We start from the raw sequence: 21,370 nt of genomic DNA on the forward strand, positions 1-21,370 counted from the left end.
ATACATAGATAGATAGATAGATAGATAGATAGATAGATAGATAGATAGATACATAGATAGATACATAGATAGATACATAGATAGATACATAGATACATAGATATATACATAGATAAATAGATATATACATAGATACATACATACATACATACATATTTATATATATATACAAAGTATGAATATATATATGCTGAAGATGATAATAAAAACAATGCAGTTGAGCTGATAACAAAAAGAAACATAGTGTGACCTTAGGACCCAGACACAACTTAGAAAATAACCTACTTGAACAAGTTTAAACAGAATGTGAAGTTCACTAAGTAAAATGTTTCAAAATAACAGAGTGGGATCAACTCACAACAGACAGATGAAGACAGAGACCAGGATGAACCAAAAATGAAACACAAGACTGGAACCCTACACCCTAACGACATTGTCGTCTCTTCAGGCTTTCGTTTGTATAACTCATCAGGATGTTTTGTTGCTGCTTACATCTGTTCTCCACCTCAGCAGAGAGCCCAGGGACATCTGCGGGACCTGACTTCAGTCTGCACTGTTAGCGCATCCTTGTTGCCTTTCTCTGAGCTTGCAAATTATCTGACACAAAGCACACTTTCTTCTTTTCATCACCTGATAGTTTTGTGGGAGGTAAGAGAACGCTACTGGGGGAAATAAAAAGGAGGGAGGTATTATTTGAAACGTTATTAAAAAAGGGTACTGTGTATGAAAAAAAAAACAATTATATTGGGATTATACGAGATAACGTGCACATGAGTTACCAAGAATGCTTACTGTTCTCCAGAGAAAAGTATGCTTTATCTTATGCTAATTATATATTAGCACAGTCCTGTTGCCTCCCACTGAGGCCTGATTGAGGATGTAGTTGGCAACGTGACAGGAGAGGGTCACCTCTAGCTCTGCAAACCCACTGATTACATCTGAGGTAGTCCATGCATAGAAAAACATCTGAATAAAGGCCTAACCATCTTTAAAGGAATGCAGATCACCCACTGCATTCAGAGTTAAACTAAGAGCGTCGCATGATGAGAAGAGATGGGGATACAGTATAACCTTTTGTTGTAAGAAGGCCCACCAGAAAATGTACTTTTAATCGGAAGCTCTGTGGTTTTAATGTTGATTCTATTTTTATGAGAATGTTTTATTCGTATTTTATTGTCGCTTTTAAATTTCACCTTCATCTGATGGTTTGGGACTTCTGACATTCAAAAACAGGAACGAACTCTCAGGGATTGTCAGGATGTGCAACAAAACTGCTGACATAGCCTACAGAACCTCACTGACCTACACAAAGTGAGGTCAGAGAACAAGGCTAGGCTGATTCTGGCAGATCCTGATCATCCACTCCATGGTGAGTTCAGGGTGCTTCCATCTGGACGCAGGTATCTTCTACCCAGATGTTGAACGAACAGACTGAAAAACTAACTCATCCCTGTAGCGACCAGGCTTCTCAATGAACATTGATGATTTCATGTATTGTTATTTTAAGGTCTCAATGTCTTGTCTAGTATGGATGTTTTGTGTGCCTACTGACTGCGAAACAAATTCTCCCTTGGAGATAATAAAAATTCTTGAACTTGAACTTGTTCAAAACTTGTAAATGACGTTATGTGCAATTTCATGCAATATTACAAAATTCGTTAGGGCTCAGAACATGCCACATCAAACTTTAGCTCCATATTGGGAGATTTAACTATGTTCTAAGTAGGGACACATGATATTGGATTTTTGGCCAATATCCGAAATGCTAATATGTTAAAACGTATTTGGCCGATACACGATACCCAAACCAATACCGATATTTTCCCCTAGACTTACATAGACTACAAAGCTTTCTCTGCTGTGGAATTAAAATACTACATTATTCTGCATGGTCTTTGACAATTTGATCTGCTACCAAATGCAGATGCCAAAAAGGGGCTGAAAATGATGTAACACTTCAACTTGGATTATGTTTAATCTCAAATTTATTCATGACATTTACTCTCTCTAACACAATGACAACACTCGAACAGTGCAAATTTGTAAATTTTCACAAATCTAAATTAAATCTGTTCACAAGCGACAAGTGAAAAGCCCATAAGTAGTAGTGCATTAATAGATATACTTGGCAGTTTCTTAAATTAAAAATGAACTTAAAACAGAAGCCTTTTATATCGGTGAGTTATTTTGATGGAATGGCTGATATCTGATATTTAACTTTATCGCTAATATCGACCGTTACCGATACCATGCCAATAATATCGTGCATACCAAGTTCTAAGCATTTCTCTGTGGGTTATGATTGATGAACTGTGGCAGCCACTTTCAATTGGATTGACTTCAAAAGGTAATCCTTTGTATATGTGCATCAAGTGATTAGGTTCTGCAAATTTCATTCGATTTCATCCAGTGGTTCACGAGATATTTCGATAACAGACAAATGCACACAGATAACGTTATGGATAAGCACCGTCGACAATGAGTAATAACTTACTGTTTAAATGACACTACAATTAACAAGGATCGTGCTTTGTCTCGCTGATGAGCATGAAAATTATGAGAACATATTGCAACATTTCATCTCTTTCTCACTTTTTTTTATTTTTTTATTATTATTTCACGTAAGTCCTGCAAACGAAAATCCATCCAGCTGAACAAATATTAAAAAGACTTCAAGACGACAGCTAAGAAAGCACAGTGCCTGGTTAAGCAGAATAATGGGAGCTCATTACAAGATTATGGACCCCTGTGAAAAGAACAGACAATGACCTTCATTTGCTGCTCTTCTTCCTTCAAAGAGTCTTATTAACTCAAAAGAGGCTCATGGGAAGAAAGAAAAAACAAGGTGGAGAGGGGTTGTTACCTGTCCCATAGCTTGACATTTCTACAGTTGTTGGAGCAGCAGCCAGCTGATATCAACGCTGTGGCAAAAAGAGAGAAGAGGGGAGACACAGAGGAAAAGTCTTAAATGTGCTGTTGTGACAGGCCTCATTAATTTAGAGCTGACGCGTGTCTGTTTAGACAGCTAAAGCACATAAAGATGACTCATGAATAAAACACTTCGAATGACTCGCAGCTTCTGCTGGTGTTTGAAATGTATGTCAGATGTGACAGAGGGAATATGTCACCGCACACATTACACGTACAACTGTCTAAACTAAAAGACAAACTGAAAGACAAAGTGTGGCAGGCATTTTGGGAAATGCCTAATCCTCCACTCGATGGGAGGAAGATCAGATGAGTAAATACACTTTTATGTCTACAAACAAGACAGTCTCAACGCAATTATGCTGATAGGTAAAAAAATAAAATAAAATACGAATGAAATCACATTTTGTTCAAAAATGCAGTGCGAATTCTGAGTGCTGAAATACTGCAGGAATTTGCTAAGGAATGCTGAAACTGAAACAGTGTTGCCAGATTAGGTGGTTTACTGCGCAATTGGGCGGTTTTCATTCTGATTGTGTGGGTAAAAATTGCTTTGGGCGGGTGGCGGGGATAATTTGGGCAGATTTGGAGCTAGACCAGCGGTTTTTGAGTGAACCTATTAAAGCACATTTCAACCAACCATTCGTCATTATTGGTTCATAGCAAAAGCTCCCATGACCTTTCTCTATCAGTGATTGGCTATTGTCATCTGCCAGTGCGTTGACAACAGAGAACTGGTGAGGCGGCGCCATAAATTATGCTAATTTTAGCAGCAGGTGGATCTGGTGTGATAAACCTAGCAGGAAAATGCCAAAGTGGGGAAAACATAAAGAGTTACAGAAAAGAGTGGGAAAGCGACAATTAGCTTCAATCCAACAGCCAACAATCTAATCAGCATTAAAGGTTAGAATTCAAAATCAACAATAGTAAATTTAATTATTTCAGTTATGTAGAAATAAGCTTAGCATATTTGCGTGTGCGCACAGATCATAGTTTGTGTCTTCTATGTGAAGCAGTCTACGTGGTTGTTATGAATCCATCTGCAAACATAGTATGTCAGTGTCATGTGACACTGAATCTGACGTCGCTGGGTCAGAGTCAGTTACGGAGAACAACTCTGGGCAGATTTTGTTGTATTGTTGCGTTTTGCCACATAGTGTTAAATTACCTTGGCTTGTACTGATGTGCATTCATGTTCAAATATTAAATATAACAATATTGGGAGGGCTTTTGTATGATGGGGTGGTCTTTAACAGATTTTAGGGCTGGAATACCTCGACTCTTATCTGGCAACACTGAACTGAAAAATAAAGCTAAAAGCAGAATACTATAAGCTAAAAAATAGTGAAATGCTAGCTAAAAGCAAAAAGTAGAAAAGTGCTAGATCAAAGTAGCAAAACATGAATTAAAACTTTTAAATAGTAAAAGACTAGCTAAAAGTATCAAAAGGTTAGCTTGAAGGAAAAAAAAAAATAAGCCAATTGTTAGCCAGAAGCTAAAAGAAGCAAAATGCTAGGTAACAACAGCAAAAGGTTTGTTAAATGTTAAAAGTAGGAAAAGGACAGTTAAAACTTAAAGGTAGCAAAAGAATACTTTTAACAACAAATGCTACTAAATGCTAATGTTAGCTAAATGCTACTAAATGCTATAGGCTATAGATATTTAAAGGCTATATAAAAAAGCTAGCTAAATGTAAAAAACTAACAAAGCACTGGCTAAAAGTAGCACCAACAAAACCTAGCTAAAACTTCAAAGAAGCAGAATGGTAGCTATGAGTTAAAAGTAGCAAAAGGCTAGCTTAAGGCTAAAACAGTAGGTCCAACAAGAAACAGTACCAAAAGCAAATATAGCGCAAGTATGCTGAAGCAAATTTCAAAGAGAACTTTGTTTTGAACAAATTACGAGATGTCAATGTATTGTGGAAAAGGTAGTTTAATATGTAAAAGTTACAAAGGAAGAAGCGGGTAAAGATGATGGATGGATGGATGGATGGATGGATGGACGAATGATGGATGGATGGATGAAGTTACAAAACCCAAAAATTATTACTGTACACCCATCTCCTGAATAAGTAAAATGTTCCAATATATGAATGGCTATAATGGCAAAAAAAATGAGGAAGTGGTTGAATTCCAAAATAATATTACAAAAAAAATTCAAAACTAATAAACAATAGTGTGGATCCTAATCAACATTCACACAAATAAATTTACAAAAGGGCAAATCATACATTGGGAGGCTGAAGGGTTTGTCATCAATCTGGATAAAACCTGGACCAAGGAACCACCCTGAACTGACAGACATATGTAAAATAAACTTTAATAAAAGTGGTAAAATCAGATTAGTTGTGGCACTAATTTGCAGGTTGTAGTGGACAAAAAGGGTTTTCTCACTCAGTTTACAAGGGTATAAAAACTGACAAAAAAAATCCACTTCAGAGGGAAAGAGACAGAAGGAGAGAAGCCAGCTGAATGTAAATAGTTTTACTAAAAATATCCAGATTTGATTCTTCTGTAAAAATAATGTTCAACTCCTCTCTTTTCACTGGTACAGTGTAGTTCCTGTCACTTGATGCTGAGAAAAACATTTAATTATCACCTGCTGCCGACATTTAAAGGCAACTGAAGAGTGTGTGTTGGACTGTCTGTCATGTTAGCAAAATATCTCATGAACCAGTGGACTGGTTTTTATTCAACGCTAAACAATGGATTTACAAATAACCCAATTCAAGATGGCCGTCACATCTAACTGACCGTAGCTAATTCAAAAATGGTCAGTGGCATTTACAGATGTTGAGCTAAAATGTAGTGTGGTAGAACAAACATAAATGTAAGAAGATAGTCTAAATTTCTGGCATAAAAGGAAGTGGATAATATGCATTTCTTAAATAAACTCTAGACCTGTACTTAGTTATATTTTTATTTGATTAAAAACAATGCATTTAATACATAACCACAACCACGTTTTCTCATCTTTAACCTTGTAAATTGTGCTGCTGGGGTGCACGTTTTAGTGATGCACCTTCATTCTGTGGCTAAATAGGAATCTGTTCAGACCGGCGCCCACACAAGCTGATTTATATAAAGTTTAATCGCCGATGACGCCAGGGACAGAGTGAAATAAAGCAATCACTTTGCAGAATGACTGACAGGCTGAACAGTGCAGAGCAGTAAAGTGTCATACACCCAGCCTGGCACTGTGATGGATGTAGCGCTACTCATTTAACTTTAAACACAAGCCAGGCCCATGATGCAACCTAAGGCTGGCGATCTGCTTAATATCTGTTTATCCAAACTGTTTTTGTGTCAGACAAAATGTAAATCTAAACTTTCCATAGTACCGGACATTGTAGTTTTACTTAAGATGTGAAAATGTGTTTTCGTCTTAAGCGTTCCAAGTTGAAAATATTGTTTCCCTGTACCTCCTTTGCCCTTCGAAATTCTTTTGTCCTCGGCGCTTTGCTTGAAATTTCTATCTCTTCCTCTCTCTGCCAACAATCTCCTCCTCCCCAGGAGTCCATAATCATGTTTTCAGTACACTTCCTCTCCTTAGTACGGTAACATCTCACATTAAAGATTCATAACACTCTTGTGACCGCCTCATTGTGCCAAAGATTCAAGTAGCCACCTTCACTGCTTCCCTGGCCCCTTTTCTTTCACGGTGTTTATGGGATGAAAGGGGTATGATGCAGGACGATAAAACACTGCAAACTCCTTTCAAGGTCTTGGGGGACAAAGCAATGTTGGGGGTATTTTTGTGTGTGGGAAAAGGTAAAACAATATGCAGTTCTTTTTCTCAGAACAAAAAACACACAAAAAAAAAAAACGTACTTGCCGCCGTACACCGCTGTATAAATCACATCAGTCCAAATATGTCAAATAATTTGGAGAAACACATAAATAAGTCGCTTCACCATATAAGTCGCATCTATTATGCGTCACAGCTTGACATGTCGCGTTTCTTATGCGTCACCGCTGACCACCCAGAAATTTGGGCCGGTGTTGTGCCAAAAATCGATTGGCTGCCAAATAGTGGCCGCAGGAGCGTGCATGGGAGGACCTTAACAAGAATTTAACAAGATTACAACTTAAAAACAATTATTTGTTTTGCTCAAAATTATAGAAAAGGTTTGTCTCAGTCTAACTTTTGCTTAATAAATGCACTTTAATAGTCAAATCAGCTGCACTTTGCCTGGGCGGCTCGGCGAAATGCAGCTAATTTAACATTTGTTCCAGGAGTTCTGGAGCGAGACGAAGGTGGCTTTGTATGGCAAGCTAAGTGTCGCATTAATAGCCACTTTTACCTATTAATGAGACACTTGGCCTGCCATATATGTCAAGGGCCCTCTAGCGGCTGAAAATGGTAGTGTTCAATATTTTCCATGTCAGAATGAATTAGTTTGTCAGATCTCAGTCAAAAATTGGAATATAAATATGGGGGGAAAATGCATATTAGTCGCTTTGGTGTATAAGTTGCAGCACTTGCAAATTTATGCAAAACAGGTGCGACTTATATGGCGAAAAATATGGTACCTCAAAAGTTTAGCTCATTCCTTTTTGTATACTTCCTGAAACAGTATCTGAACATATTTTAGTGGATCAGTCCAGGAAGAAATTCAATGCTGGCATTGGAATCAGCCTAAATGATAAACAAAAACACATTTTAAAGAATATTTCTGATATTTGATAGTACAGTTGTTAGCATAATTTTGATTAGTTAGGGTTTGACCTGCAGTAGTTAGCTGTCAGATTGATTTCAGTTTGGAGAAGTTCTCATTGAGGCTTCAAGCTCCCCCTTGTTAGAAGAGGGCCACATCAACAGAAGGCAGAAGACAGTTAAGGCACATAAAATGTATTCGTATTGTCTGAGGGGCACTTCCAATGTCACTGGTATTGGATCAGCATATTAATGCGGAAAAAGTCACATTGGAGGACTCATAAGGTTGACAATGACACAAGACCATACATAGCTGCTAAAGTTGCACATTACTATGGAACAATGGCAGCGTTGGTGCTGCAGGAAGACATCGACAATGAAGGAATTCAAGCAGAGCATGTTTTCAGGGATCTCACCAACCTGTTGGCACACAATGATGACTGTCCCGATGCATGCTCAATAATCCAGGTAGAAAAATCTAAAAAAGTTAAATCTGGTCTTCTGGACATGTCCAGAGGACCAGATTTAACTTTTTTAGACAATGATGACTGGCTCATAAACAGGGCCACTAAATGAACTCTGTGCAGGAATGGCCCCAGTCCCACCATGCATGGTTCCAGTTTAAGCCCTCACCAGGCTGGGGTTCCTTTGAACCAGAGCCGTTCAGACAAGGCTGGCAGGTTGGGTATTTTACAGACGTCCCTGAGCCGTGCTATGCCAGTTGTATGGAACGGCCTTAACTGTATAAAGCCATACACCAAATTCATATTAACTGGGGCTGAAACTCACCGTTGATGTGCAGCTACTTGGATAATTTTGATGCTGGACCACTTGTTTGTTTGTTTTATTCATGCAAGGACCAGAATTTGGATCTTGCTGAATTAACAGCATTTGCCACCGTTTGCTATATTTTTTGTTCTTATTACTAACCCCAAAGGAATGAAGATCAAATAAAATTTTACAGCTTGCCTCCCCAACATTAATACAACCATTTAACATCCCCCACCTTTTTTTGTACTTAAGTCTTCACCATGGTTATTTGGACACAAGGTGAAAGCCTGTTGTGTGCTTATACTCTATCCATCCATCCATTATTTGCTGCCTGTTCAGGAGTCAAGTCATGGGGTCAGCTTGAGCAGGGAGGACCAGACATGTCGTTCCACAGCCACCCCTTGCTCTTCTAACAGCACTGTACTTATACTAATTTGCATGTTTATTCATGGGAGAGGACAGGGCGGTCCAAGCAGTATGTGCAGCTGTGTTCTGTTTCATGTAAATAGGCATGTACAGTGGAAAGGTGTGCAGAAACATGTGCACAGTTTGATAATCTGAATATTTTGTGTTTACACACTACAAACTGTGTCCTTATACCAACTTTCAGTTTGAGAGCTGCACACTCTTTTGTACATGAGGCCCAAAAGATTTTCATTCCAGCACTGAGGACAAAGTCATGAAAAAAAAAAAAAACTGGAAAAGGCAACTACGTGAGAATCTGTGTTCTGTCTTGTATTTCTGTACGTTCTTGTGTTTATTATGTTTCCTGCTTTCCCCAGTGTGTCTTCCCTCATGTTGCCAGCTCCTGCTTCACCTGCTCCCAATCCCAATCACCCCAGGTGTTCATCATTGTGTCTCATTAGTGTCCCTTTAAGTTCAGCGTCTGATTCCATGGATTGTCTTCCTCCGTGTCACCCTGCTCCTGTTATTAATGGACATTTTGCTGCCACGTCAGCCTTTTGTCTTCTTGTTTAATAAATGAATTCCTTTATTTTACCTTGGAGTTCCCCACCTCTGTCTGGGTTCAACTCTAAAACACAAATCATGATAAACAGGCCTAAATCATTAATCAGCAGCTGAGATTAGCTTTAGTGAGAAGCAAGAATTGTTAAAAGTTGATTTGATGTTTGGAGCAGATGGACATGGTTTCATGTTGGTCAATTACTTAAAAAAATATAATTCTGTTGCAAGATGTTCCATGTTGAAAACAAGTTGTAAAACACACCATGTTGAGCATATCCAAAACTATCTGATGTCAAAGTTGGGCAAAATTGAAAATCTATATCATGGTGTTTGCTTGAACAGATGTAATAAACTGGGAGATGTGAGTTGGTGGAAATTTGCATTAAAACATGAACTCTTCTGCTTAACTTGAATTCATACAATTTTATAATAACAAAACTTTATTTCCTTAGCTTAACTCATCCCTCTCTTAAGTGTTCACTTCTGATTTGATCATGGCTAAATAAAGCTAAATGTACTGTATCTGACCAGGTGTTTATAGTGAGATGATCCATTGTTTGTAAAAAAAATAAAAAATGGTTTTGTTCTGACCCTTTTTGTTCTTTACAACAAGTTCTTGCCTGCATGTTTTCATTAGTTTGTCACACTGTCATTAGAACTGGATAAGTGTACGTAACTATAAATTTTTTTAAATATTTTAAAAAGCTTCAGTTTGTTTAACATAATATTCATATTATTGGGTTAAAACAATATAATCTACTTTAATTCTAGTCATTTTAGCACAGCAACCATAAATTAATACAAATGGAGCAAGGTGCAAGTAAAGGGAAGCTATTGCTACGACGTCTTAGCTTTATTTACTGCATGTTTATTGCTGACTCATCATTATTGGCTTCTAAAGGCAACAATATTATCTAAGGGGCTGCAGTATCACCATATTTTTTATTTTACAAATAACTAAAGAATCAATTGACTCAGCACATCACACACTAAAAATCTCATACTTTGTTTTCAACAGCTACTGCGGCGCAAGCTTAAAATGAACACCAGGATCCAGTTTGAATAAAATGTACTGAGCAAAAATAAAATTGGATTACATGAGCACAGGAAAGAACCTTAACTCTACAGATTTTTTTTTTTTTTTTTTTGTGAAAGTAGACTGGTTTACTTAATAAAACCAACGATTTCTTCTTAGCTGCACGTTGTTGTATTTGACCTCTTGTTCTTTATCATTCATAAACACACGATTTAAAAGTTGTGATCACTTAACCAAACCAAGTTAATGTGTGATGATCCAAAGTGGAGGAATCAAAAAGTTTTCACAAATGGCTTTAAAGGCGATGCCTAAACACTGTAGAGACAACATCGCGTTGGAACAAAGAGAAACAATATTTCCAAATTGGAACAATGTATTTTAAATTTAAGTTAGGAAACTATTTTACAGGACAATTAGCAACCCTAGTGTAACGACTTAAACTGCTGTCATGTGCATTTACTGCAAATGCATCTGCAGTATGCCCCAACAAAAGGGCTTAATGCCAAAGTATGTAAATGAGAAAAGTGTAAAAATACAATAAACCTTTCAACAGTTTGTGGAAGCTGAAATGTTTCTTGTTCAGTATATTAAGCTCAAGTTAACTCATTTTTTAGGTCTTAAACCAGTTAAGCACACAAATACACCTATATACATTTTCTGCAACTGGAGTGTGAATACTATGACAGAGCTTTAGGGCCACGCTAAGAAAAAACAAAATTAAGCCATAAAATTACGAGAATAAAATCCTAGTATTACGAAAATAAAGTCGTACGAGACTTCTTTTTTTTTTTTTAACTCTTGTTTATTTTTTTTATTTTTTCCACGAGTCGGATCCACAATGCGACCTGTCAATCAATCCAGTAGGCGTGTCAGCAAATGACCAATCCGAAGCTAAATGCTCCGTACCTGCAGAGCTGCGCTGCAGCCCATCAGATTGTACCACCTTACTGTAAGCAGGTTCAAAGTCCTGATAATAATCTGATGTTGATGTGCTGACAGACTAACTATCTCCTTATTTGTAAAACCAATACCAAAGTAGAACTTAACAAGATGCTCAACAGTCTTCATTTTACCACAGTTAGAATGCAGTAAACCCTGTTTTATCGTGTTGGAGTTCGGATAATATTACGACTCATCTAGCTTCGGATTGGTCATTTGCTGACACTCCTACTGGATTGATTGACAGGTCGCGTTGTGGATCTGACTCGTGGGGGGGGGGGGGGGAAGGTAAAAGAGAGCTGAAAAAAGTATTGTACGACTTTATTCTCATAATTTAATGGCTTTTAATTATTTTTTTCCTTAGGGTGGTAATGTAAAAAAAAAAAAAATTCTTAGCATGGCCCTAAAGCTCCGTTGTAGAATACTGACAGTTAAAAGACTTTGCTGAAATTTGCTGCACAGCTGCAGAAAGAAAAGCTTTGCAGAGAGTGGTGAAGGCTGCACAGAAATCTGTTGGAATCAGTCTCCCCACCATCACAGACATCTACACCTCCAGATGCAGGAAGAGGGCCACCTGCATCATGAAGGACCCCACCCACCCAGCACACACACTTTTTGCCCCACTCCCCTCAGGAAGGAGGTTAAGGAGCATTAAGTGTAGAACCACTAGACTGAGGAACAGCTTCTACCCTGAGGCTGTTAGACTCATGAATCTCTAACTAGAATAATCACTGTGAAAAACCATATCATGTTGCTGCTGATCTGTTTCAATGTTGATGTGTTCATGCGTGCACATCTGCTCACAGACTCATGTTCATGTTTGTGCTGATGTTCAATGTTTTATGTCATGAGTGCTTAGTGTATATTTAGTTGATGTTTTTCTTAGTTCATATCTTAGATGTCATTACTGTTTTTCTTATACATTTTATTGTTGGATGTAACTGGGACCCTGCGTACATAATTTCGCTCCACCACATGTACCACATGAGGTGCGAATGACAATAAAGAAACTCTGACTCTGACTGACTCTGATAAATTTGAAACTGAGTTGTTAAAGTTAAAACAAAGAGGACAGAATGTCCTGATGCTTGCTCAATAATCCAGGTAGATACATCTAACAATGTTGAGTCAAGTCCTCTGGACAGATTCTGATGGTCTTTTGGATAAAAGACGTGACGTTTCAACAAAGAAGATTAAAAAAAAAAGGTTAAATCATGTCATCTGGACCAGTTTCTTTAAGGGAAAAACATTTTGTCTGTTATCTGGAAGACTTCATCAGTTTGCGGCCTGCCAACCAGATCTATCCCATAAATAGCCTTCACCGCTGTGTTTCAACCCAACCTCCTGTTGGAATCTCAGAAGCAGGCTTTTAACACATGCAAAAAAAAAAAAAAGAACATCCGCCCAAAACAATCAGTCATCATGTAGGCTATAACAATCCAATGTTTTAGGCCAGATGGCCAACTTGCTACTCACAGAAATAGCCTGAGGACACCAAGGACAAAATGGTTAAGAAAAAAGGTTTGTAGGCTCAATCATCCACAAAAAAAAAGTTAAATCATGTCATTTGGACCAGTTTCTTTAAGGGAGAAACGTTTTGTCTTCCATCCGGAGCAAAAAAAGAACCCATCCAGAGGACCTGACTTGTTAAAAAGAGGACAGAAATTTAAAAAAAAATTAAGTATAATGAAAGCTAAAAGCCAAACGTAACAAAATTGTAGGTAAAAGTAAATAAAAAGACTTGCTATGGCTAAAGGCTAGCTGAATGTATCAGAACAGTGGCTAAAAACAAAAATAGCAAAATGTTGGATAAAAGTTACAACTGAAGTGTAGATAAAAGTTAAAAATAGCCAAAAGACTAGCTAAAAGTAGAGAGAGACTAGCTTAAACTCAAGTAGGAAAAATATTAGCTAAGTGGTAAAAGGCTAGTTGAATGCTAAAAATAGCAAAAGAGTAGGTTAAAGCTAAGGGTTATAAAAAAAAAAAGAGCAAGGATGCTAAAGCAGATTTTAAAGAAACGTTTTAAAGGGGAATTTTGTGTTCAAGTTAATATTTTGAAATGCATAAAAGTTACAAAAACAAAAAAAAAATTAGCAAATTCGGTCAGGCTGAATGGTTTGAAAAATGAACGGTCACTTAATACCATTGATGCTGATTCAGCGCTCAGTTTCAGCTTGAATGAATGAGTTGATACACACATGCAAACAAAGTCACAAGATTGTCTAAGGTCTTGTGACGCTGCAGCTCAGCACAGACTCTTAAATCTAGAGTTTCTTACAGAGAAGTTGGTGTTTGTGGATACTTTCTCTGAAAGTACCTTAGTATCTTCCTACCAGCATCTGTGACCTCCTCGAGGGGACTTGTGAAATAAATAAGCACACGGCACAGTCGGGTGGCGTTTGCTGATTTAGTTTTGGGCAGGGTGTTAAGTCCAAAATTGGATTTATTAGGATGTGAGAGCTGTGTAGAGGAAACAGGGTTTGGTGTGGGTCAGAGCAGGAGTATACAGTACAGGTAATGTGATTATTCCAGAATAATGTGGGCGCTAAGCTCCTTAAATTCCACCTCTGTACTCCCCGGCACTGGTGAAAGGCTCAAAATGTTACCACAAAGAAATCTGTGAGATTGGCTTGGGAGATGCTGCTCCCACACTGAATAAATCACTGCAGATGGGTACACCTTTTCTCCATTTACAGCCAGACACACATTTGTAACACCGTTACTCATAATCTCAGTTTATAGAGATTATTTAAGACCATTTTAAATAGTTTGATTAAAAATACTAATTAATAAATGCTAAAAAAGAAAATTTCTTTCACCTTTTTAAAGAAATTCTGAACAACTGCATTGGTCGAATTTATCAAACCCAGTGATAAAATTGACATTGAAGTCTGAATTACAGCAATAAACACGCCAGCCTGCTCACATTGCTCATCGTCCAATCGTCTCTGATCTGCCGATATCTTCCTATCACACCCTCTTTTTCTCTCAATTTACAGAATCAATACAAGGTAATTTCACGTGGCCGTTCGCTCAGTTCTTCTGAAAATCGTCTGTATAAATTATTCAGGCTGGCTGTGCAGGAGAAGCCTGTGGAGACGCACTGTAGATCAGTGACCTTCCGTTCAGCTAGCAGTTTAGTCAGAAAGTCCGTTTTTGAGGCCGAGGCTGCCTTTTGAGTAACATGGCAAGATATCCATTACCCAATTGTTTTTGAATTGATATTTTGTCAAACAGTCACAATAAAACTTGTTTCTTAGATAAGAGTTGTTTTAAAAGCCAAAAACAGTTGTTAAATAGCTGTCCCTCATTTGTCTAACCATTACTCCAGCTTGGATAAACTGCAGCTTTGACGGTTGATAAGATGCAAACTATTGAAACTATGTCACAGAACAGCCCTTCAAAAATAACCAGACCAAAGCCAGGAGGCACAGAATGACCAGACGTGACGTGAAGAAAGCACACTGATCAATTTATTTGTAGATTGAAGCTGAGAGGCTTTAAGGACTGAGACTAATGTGGAAATGAGGAACAAGTGAATTAAATGAAACTGGGCGCCATTGAGAGTGGGCATGGCCAGACCAGAGAGCAGGAACCAAACTTAGGGAAACTGAAGTGAAGTCAAGCAGAGACCAAGACGGAGCAGATAAAAACACAACAGAACTCAAACACAAGAATCCCAAAGAGTATAAATCTAATCTCAAACCCTAAAAAACATCAAACAGGAGCCATCCATTCATTATCTTTACCCGCTTCTTCCTTATCAGGTCACGAGGGTCACTGGTTTCCATATCCAGCAGTCACTGTGAGAGAGGCGGGGTACACCCTGGACAGGTCTCCAGTCCATCACAAAGACACACAGAGACAAATAAGATAAACAACCATTCACTCACACCTGGGGACAATTTAGAGTTACCAATCAGCCTAACATGCATGTTTTTAGTCTGTGGGAGGAAACTGGAGAACACGGAGAAAACCCAAACATGCACAGAGAGAGTCAGGTTTGGTTTCTTGTCATATGCAAATCAACACAAGGTCAACAATGCAATGAAATGCTTAGGACGAGGAGAACCAACTCGACTCGCCAAAAAAAACAACAAGAAAAAAAAAAAAGCATGCAACAAAAATACAAAAACAAGGCGCCAATAGTGAAAAAGAAATACAACTATAGCAGCATGCACATGGTCCCGTTAGCAGTATGGTAGTGTTAGTGTGGTTCTGTTAGCAGCATTGGCACTGTCAGTGTGGTTCTGTTAGCAGCATGGCACTGTTAGTGTGGTTCTGTTAGCAGCATGGCACTGTTAGTGTGGTTCTGTTAGCCCCATGGTACTGTTAGTGTGGTTCTGTTAGCACCATGGTACTGTTAGTGTGGTTCTGTTAGCCCCATGGCACTGTTAGTGTGGTTCTGTTAGCCCCATGGTACTGTTAGTGTGGTTCTGTTAGCAGCATGGTACTGTTGGTGTGGTTCTGTTAGCACCATGGTACTGTTAGTGTGGTTCTGTTAGCAGCATGGTACTGTTGGTGTGGTTCTGTTAGCACCATGGCACTGTTAGTGTGGTTCTGTTAGCAGCATGGTACTGTTAGTGTGGTTCTGTTAGCAGCATGGCACTGTTAGTGTGGGTCTTTTAGCCCCATGGTACTGTTAGTGTGGTTCTGTTCGCACCATGGTACTGTTAGTGTGGTTCTGTTCGCACCATGGCACTGTTAACAGTTAGCAGTGAGAACATGAACATGAACAGAGAACATGCAAACTCCTCCCAGAAAAGTTCCCAGCCGGGATTCTATCCGGCAACCGTCTTGTTGAGAGGCGGCAGCTCTACCAGCTGAGCCAAGATGCCAAAGAGGAAACCTAAATGCTGACAATTTATTTTAAACGATTTCAATCAAACCCGTCCAGAACCCAAGATTTTCCCAAAAATTTGCTAACAGCTCTAAGAGAGTAAAGATTTATTGACACTGATAGAAATAGAATATGTAGAAAACACTGAGGGAAAAGCATGACGTACAGCTGAAGCATTGTTCCTTATTTTAATTAAAAGACACAAAATGCAGCACCTCTGACAAGAAAGACCGCTTAAAACCTCCTCAGTTCCAAATTCAAAACAACATCAAAAGTTAATAATTTCTAAGTTGGTCTGTGCTGCGCCTGTATTAAAAATTTAATGCAGATATAGTCATTTATTTTTCAAGAATCCTGAGAATAAACAACCAAACAAACAGAGAGCACATAATGTTCTGAGTCAAAGAAAAGTGAATGGCAGTAGATTCGCATCAAAATTTAACTGCGCCTGTTTTTGTCCTATTTCAAGAATAATTTGCTTGGTAGTTTGTCATTTTGTGTCCATAAAACAAACTGTAAAAATCCCATTCCTCTGGTAAAACAAAAGACAAATTAAAGTTATCGTACAATGAGGTAACAAAAAAGTACACAGTAATGTTCGATTAATGTCAAAGTTCTCTCATGTGATTTAAAGTGGACTAAAATATGAAATGGGAGCCATTTCCCCCCCCAATAGTTCAGAATGAGGCTGAATGGAAAAATGTAATAATTTTAGCAAAGGAGAAAAATGCATAAAGATCTTCTATCATTATTTTGAGGTAGTTTTTTTTTTTATGATTCCCAATTTTTGGCACAAAACATTTGGCCAAGTGAGTGTGAAAACAGATTGTACGTAAACATTTTGCCTCTTTATTGCTGCTGTTGAAGGCAGAGGCGATCATGCTTCTGTTGTGTCTGTGTGTGTTTGTCCGTCTATTAGCAAGTCTCTCGTGCACCAGTTGTCAGGACCTGTGTTTTTGGCTTATTTTTGGTAGTCTTGTTATCTTTAATCTTGATTTTTATTTTCCCTTTATGGTTAATATGCCTGCTTATTCTCTGCTTTGTTCTGTTTCTTTGTGTTCCCTTGTGCCACACCCCTATTTAGTTGCTCTTCCCCCATTCACTCCTCAGTGGAGCATTATGTGTTTACACGCCATGTCTAATTATTTCTTATATTTCCTCAAATTGCCGTGTGTCTCCCTGCCTCTAATCATCGGTCTCTGAGTGTTTGCTGCTTTGGCGGCTTTTGTTTAATTTGATATAAATTAAGTTTTATTTGAGCTCCTTGTGTAAATCTGATTCCTGGGTTCCTTCTACATAAATCTGCAACACCAGTAAATGCACTTTAATGAAACTCTCGGAAAATAATCACTTCACGAAATCTACAACCTAATAGTTTTTGTAATCAACCCAATTCAAAATGTCCAACACGGCCAATCGAACTTGGGAAACAAAAATAAAATATATTAAACTCTGAGTTTTACAGATATTGTGCTTAAAATTGGTGTGGTAGCAGCTGACAGTCATTTACAACTAGGCCAGTCGCGATAAACAATAAATCAATTAATTGTACGATAAATGACAATTATCAACCTCGTTTTCATTTATCGGTTTTATCGTTTCATTGTGTCTCTCTCTTTCTACCGAAGACACTGGATGACAAAACGCTCAACTCCGGTGTTCTTCACTGACCCTCCCTTTCCCTTTTCTCTTTTAAATCCGCTTTAACCATCCAAAATTGCGTTTTTTGGATTATTAAAAGCAGCTAAGCTGAGAAGGTAAGCTACGAGCTAAGCTAACAGGCCAACTTAGGGAACTAAACCTCTGTCTTGTCGAAGCTCCAAAATTCATGGTTGAAACCTGTGCCTTCGTGTAAAAAATTGTTTTTTCTCTGCAAAAAGAAGCTGAGAACTTGTTTACTGATTTTTTTAATTAAAACTTTGTGTAAAAAATGCTAGGCTAAAGAGCTCAAACCCCACCGAGTGTCCGCCATTTTGAGAACGGAAAAAAGGAATGAGAGACAGCCCGTGTCATGTCAAGGGGCCTCCCTCCCATTTTTCTTAAAGAGACACGCTGCTCGCTCCCTCACTATCCATCCTTCAGTTCAAACTGTCTTATACTGTCATCTGGTGGTCAAAAAAGGTACTACACCCAAAACAAATTAACCAACATTTCTTCTTAGATTTGACAATAATTACTAATTGTTGTCAAATTTCAAACAATATTATCGCTATCGCAATAATTTCTGAGACAATTAATCGCCCAGCAAAATTTGTTATCGTGACAGATCTATTTACAACCCATACTCCAAGCTCTAAGGTCATGTGAGATATTTTCGTAAGATGACCTTAGTTTCTTTTCACTGTACATGTTATAGTAGGGAGTATATAAAAGTGACTCATAGAAGAACATCTATCACACTTATAGTTTTCTGTGAGGTTTAAGAACTGTGATGAAGTCAGGGTGTGGCAGAAGGAAGATGCGACCCCTTGAAGTTTTTCTATATGCAGTGGGGCTCATTCTTGTTAGAGTGTGATGAAAAGAGTAAAATAACCGACATATATGTCTGCTCACACGAACACGTCCAGACAACACAAAGCATGTTCGATTCAGGAGTTTGACACATTTGTATTGTTAGTTTTCTCAGAGTGTGATTAATTGAAACCCAGCAAGACTTAACAAACTGAAGGTAAGAAATAACAATAAATTTATTTACAATATTTACAGGGCTGGACTTTGGAGGAAACAGGTGAGTATCTGTGGAAGCAGAATGAAGATGGTGTTCTTCTTTAAAGCAAAAGATCTTCTGGAAGGTTGGTATATTAAACAGAGGAGGCTTAATCTGGTTGTAGGTGTTCAGGCTTGGATAGGAGGGGAAAATTCCAGGTTACAGGAAGGTGAGTGCTATGTATTTAGTTATAGCAATACGTTGTTTAGTGGTACTATTTTGTGTGCTAGATGGAAGAACACCAAGTGCGGTGTGTGTGCGCATTGATCTGTCTGGGTTCTTCGGCAAATATTCAACAAAGTAAGTCACGTTCCATTGAAGGTTCTGTTGTGTATAAATAATTAAGTTACGCAGAGAAAACATAACAGTGAGTATGGTAGGTGAGGTTCACAGGTTGGTGTAAGAGAGCGGCAGGTCGGACCAAGATGAAGAAGTAAGTGAGATATCTTTCCAGTTGTATGTCTGTATGAGGAGGATTGGTTTTAGTGTGAAGGTCCAAGGCAAACAGGCTGGATGATGGTAAGACTCAAACTTGAAGAACACAGCCAACAGATTCCCATCATAGACACTCATCAGTGTCATCCTCTGGCAGCATTACTGAAACCTCTACAGAGTTTCACTCAAGTCTTGTAACTCCTCAGCGAGTTTTAGATCCAAACAGAAAATCTGAAAGCATTACAGCGGTGTATGATGTGACAGCACAGCACATTAACTCTTCTTTTGTTGCTTGATCCACTTCGTTGCAGCATTCTGCTATGATTCTCAAAGGTGAATTAAATATTTAGGCAGACACTTGCCAGATAAACTGCTGTTGTCCTATTTGAACATGTCAGCGCACATTCCTCCTCAGAGCTGATGAATAATATAATAGACTGGGCTCACGGTAACGTGCAGTGGATTGTGATGCGTGCCTCAGATCAGATCTCAGATGGGTAGAGATGACGAGATACAACATTTCATTTCAGCAGCTATGATGGATGGGATCCTTTCAAACTTCCCAACATGCTTTGCTGTTCCTCCAACACCAAGCGGCCACATTTAATGACTCTGTCTCCTCTTTCCCCATGAGCCTTTGGACCTGGTTGGCCTGTGTTCTGAGGCAGAAACCTGCTCACAAGTTTTGCCGATATTTTGCCTCTTCTTTCCTGAGTGAAAACAACAGGAATCCTTTCTTGTGCCACATTAAAAGACCTTTAGAGTTTTCTGTTTTTAGAAACGATGTTACATAAAGCACCTGATGTGAAAACGTGTGCAATCTGTAGAAAAATTGAAGAACTCCCCTAGAAGTCAGGTAGCACAACAAAGCTTGCATTCTAAATGAGCGTACCCAGTTCAGCATAAGTAGTTGTGAATAAGCATTAAATTCTTCTCTTATATTTATACTCTTAGCTTTTGTTCTAAAAATTTTGAATTTTTATCAAAAAGTGAAAGGCAGGCCAAAATATTTTAATTGTGCATGTGCGTCTGTTACCAAAATATCATAAACCACTGATGAGACTTTATTGAAACTTTCAGAAAGTAATTATTGGATGAACCTATCCATCCATCCATTATCTTTACCCACGTCTTCCTTTTTGGGGCACAGGGTCACTGGTGCCCATGTCCAGCAATCACTGTGCGAGAGGTGGGGTACACTCTGGACAGGTCACAAGTCCATCAGGGCCATATAGAGACAAACAACCATTCACTCTCTCACTCTCACTGCCCGGATGAACACATCTAACCAATTAAATTTTGGAGTCTATATAATTTGTAGGGAGGCAGCACGGTGGCACAACTGGTAGAGCTGCTGCCTCTCAGCGAGAATGTTGCCAGTTCAAATCCCGGTCCAGGGGCATTTCTGGGTGGAGTTTCCATGTTCTCTCCGTGCATGCATGGGTTTTCTCCAGGTACTCTGGTTTCCTCCCACAGACCAAAAACATGCATGTTAGGCTGATTCTACTCTAAATTGTCCCTAGGTGTGAGTGAGAAAGTGAATGGTTGTTTGTCTCGTTTGTCTCTATGTGTCTCTGTGATGGACAAGAGACCTGTCCAGGGTGCCCCCCCCTCTCGCACAGTGATTGCTGGACATGGGCACCGACGACCCCATGACCCAAAATGGAAGAAGTGGTTAAAAGATAATGGATGGCTGTAATGGGTAGGTATTAAAAAACAAACATTTAGCCCTCCCTACTATGTATTTATGTTGCTCTTATTTTGAAATGTAACTGCAAGTTCTGTGTTAAGAGGCAGAAAAAGAAGTTGGGAGACGCCGTCAATGTCGAACCAGAGACGCCGCTAATGTTGAACCGGTTAACACCATAGACATAATATGTCTGTGGTTAATGCAATCTGCCAGTAACGCCTTGGTTTTTTTTTTTTGTCCAATCAAATGTGGCCCTCCAGATATGCCTTTTTTCTTATCGTCCATTCAAATGTGGCCCTCCAGATATGCCTTTTTTCTTATCGTCCAATCAAATGTGGCCCTCCAGATATGCCTCTTTTTCTTATCGTCCAATCAAATGTGGCCCTCCAGATATGCCTTTTT

At 38.6% G+C, this 21,370-nt stretch overlaps 1 protein-coding gene across 1 annotated transcript in view; it reads right to left on the reverse strand.

Moving 5' to 3' along the window:
* Positions 1 to 21,370, reverse strand: part of ccdc85al (coiled-coil domain containing 85A, like) — a 45,316-nt gene that overhangs the window by 3,037 nt on the left and 20,909 nt on the right. Inside the window, exon 3 of the mRNA XM_037690266.1 lies at positions 2,864 to 2,921. Coding sequence (XP_037546194.1) covers positions 2,864 to 2,921 — 58 coding nt within the window. The remainder of the gene's footprint in view (positions 1 to 2,863; positions 2,922 to 21,370) is intronic.

Source organism: Nematolebias whitei, chromosome 16 (assembly GCF_014905685.2).
Source record: "Nematolebias whitei isolate Nwh7 chromosome 16, NemWhi1, whole genome shotgun sequence".
In the NCBI taxonomy this organism is placed as follows: Eukaryota; Metazoa; Chordata; class Actinopteri; order Cyprinodontiformes; family Rivulidae; genus Nematolebias; species Nematolebias whitei.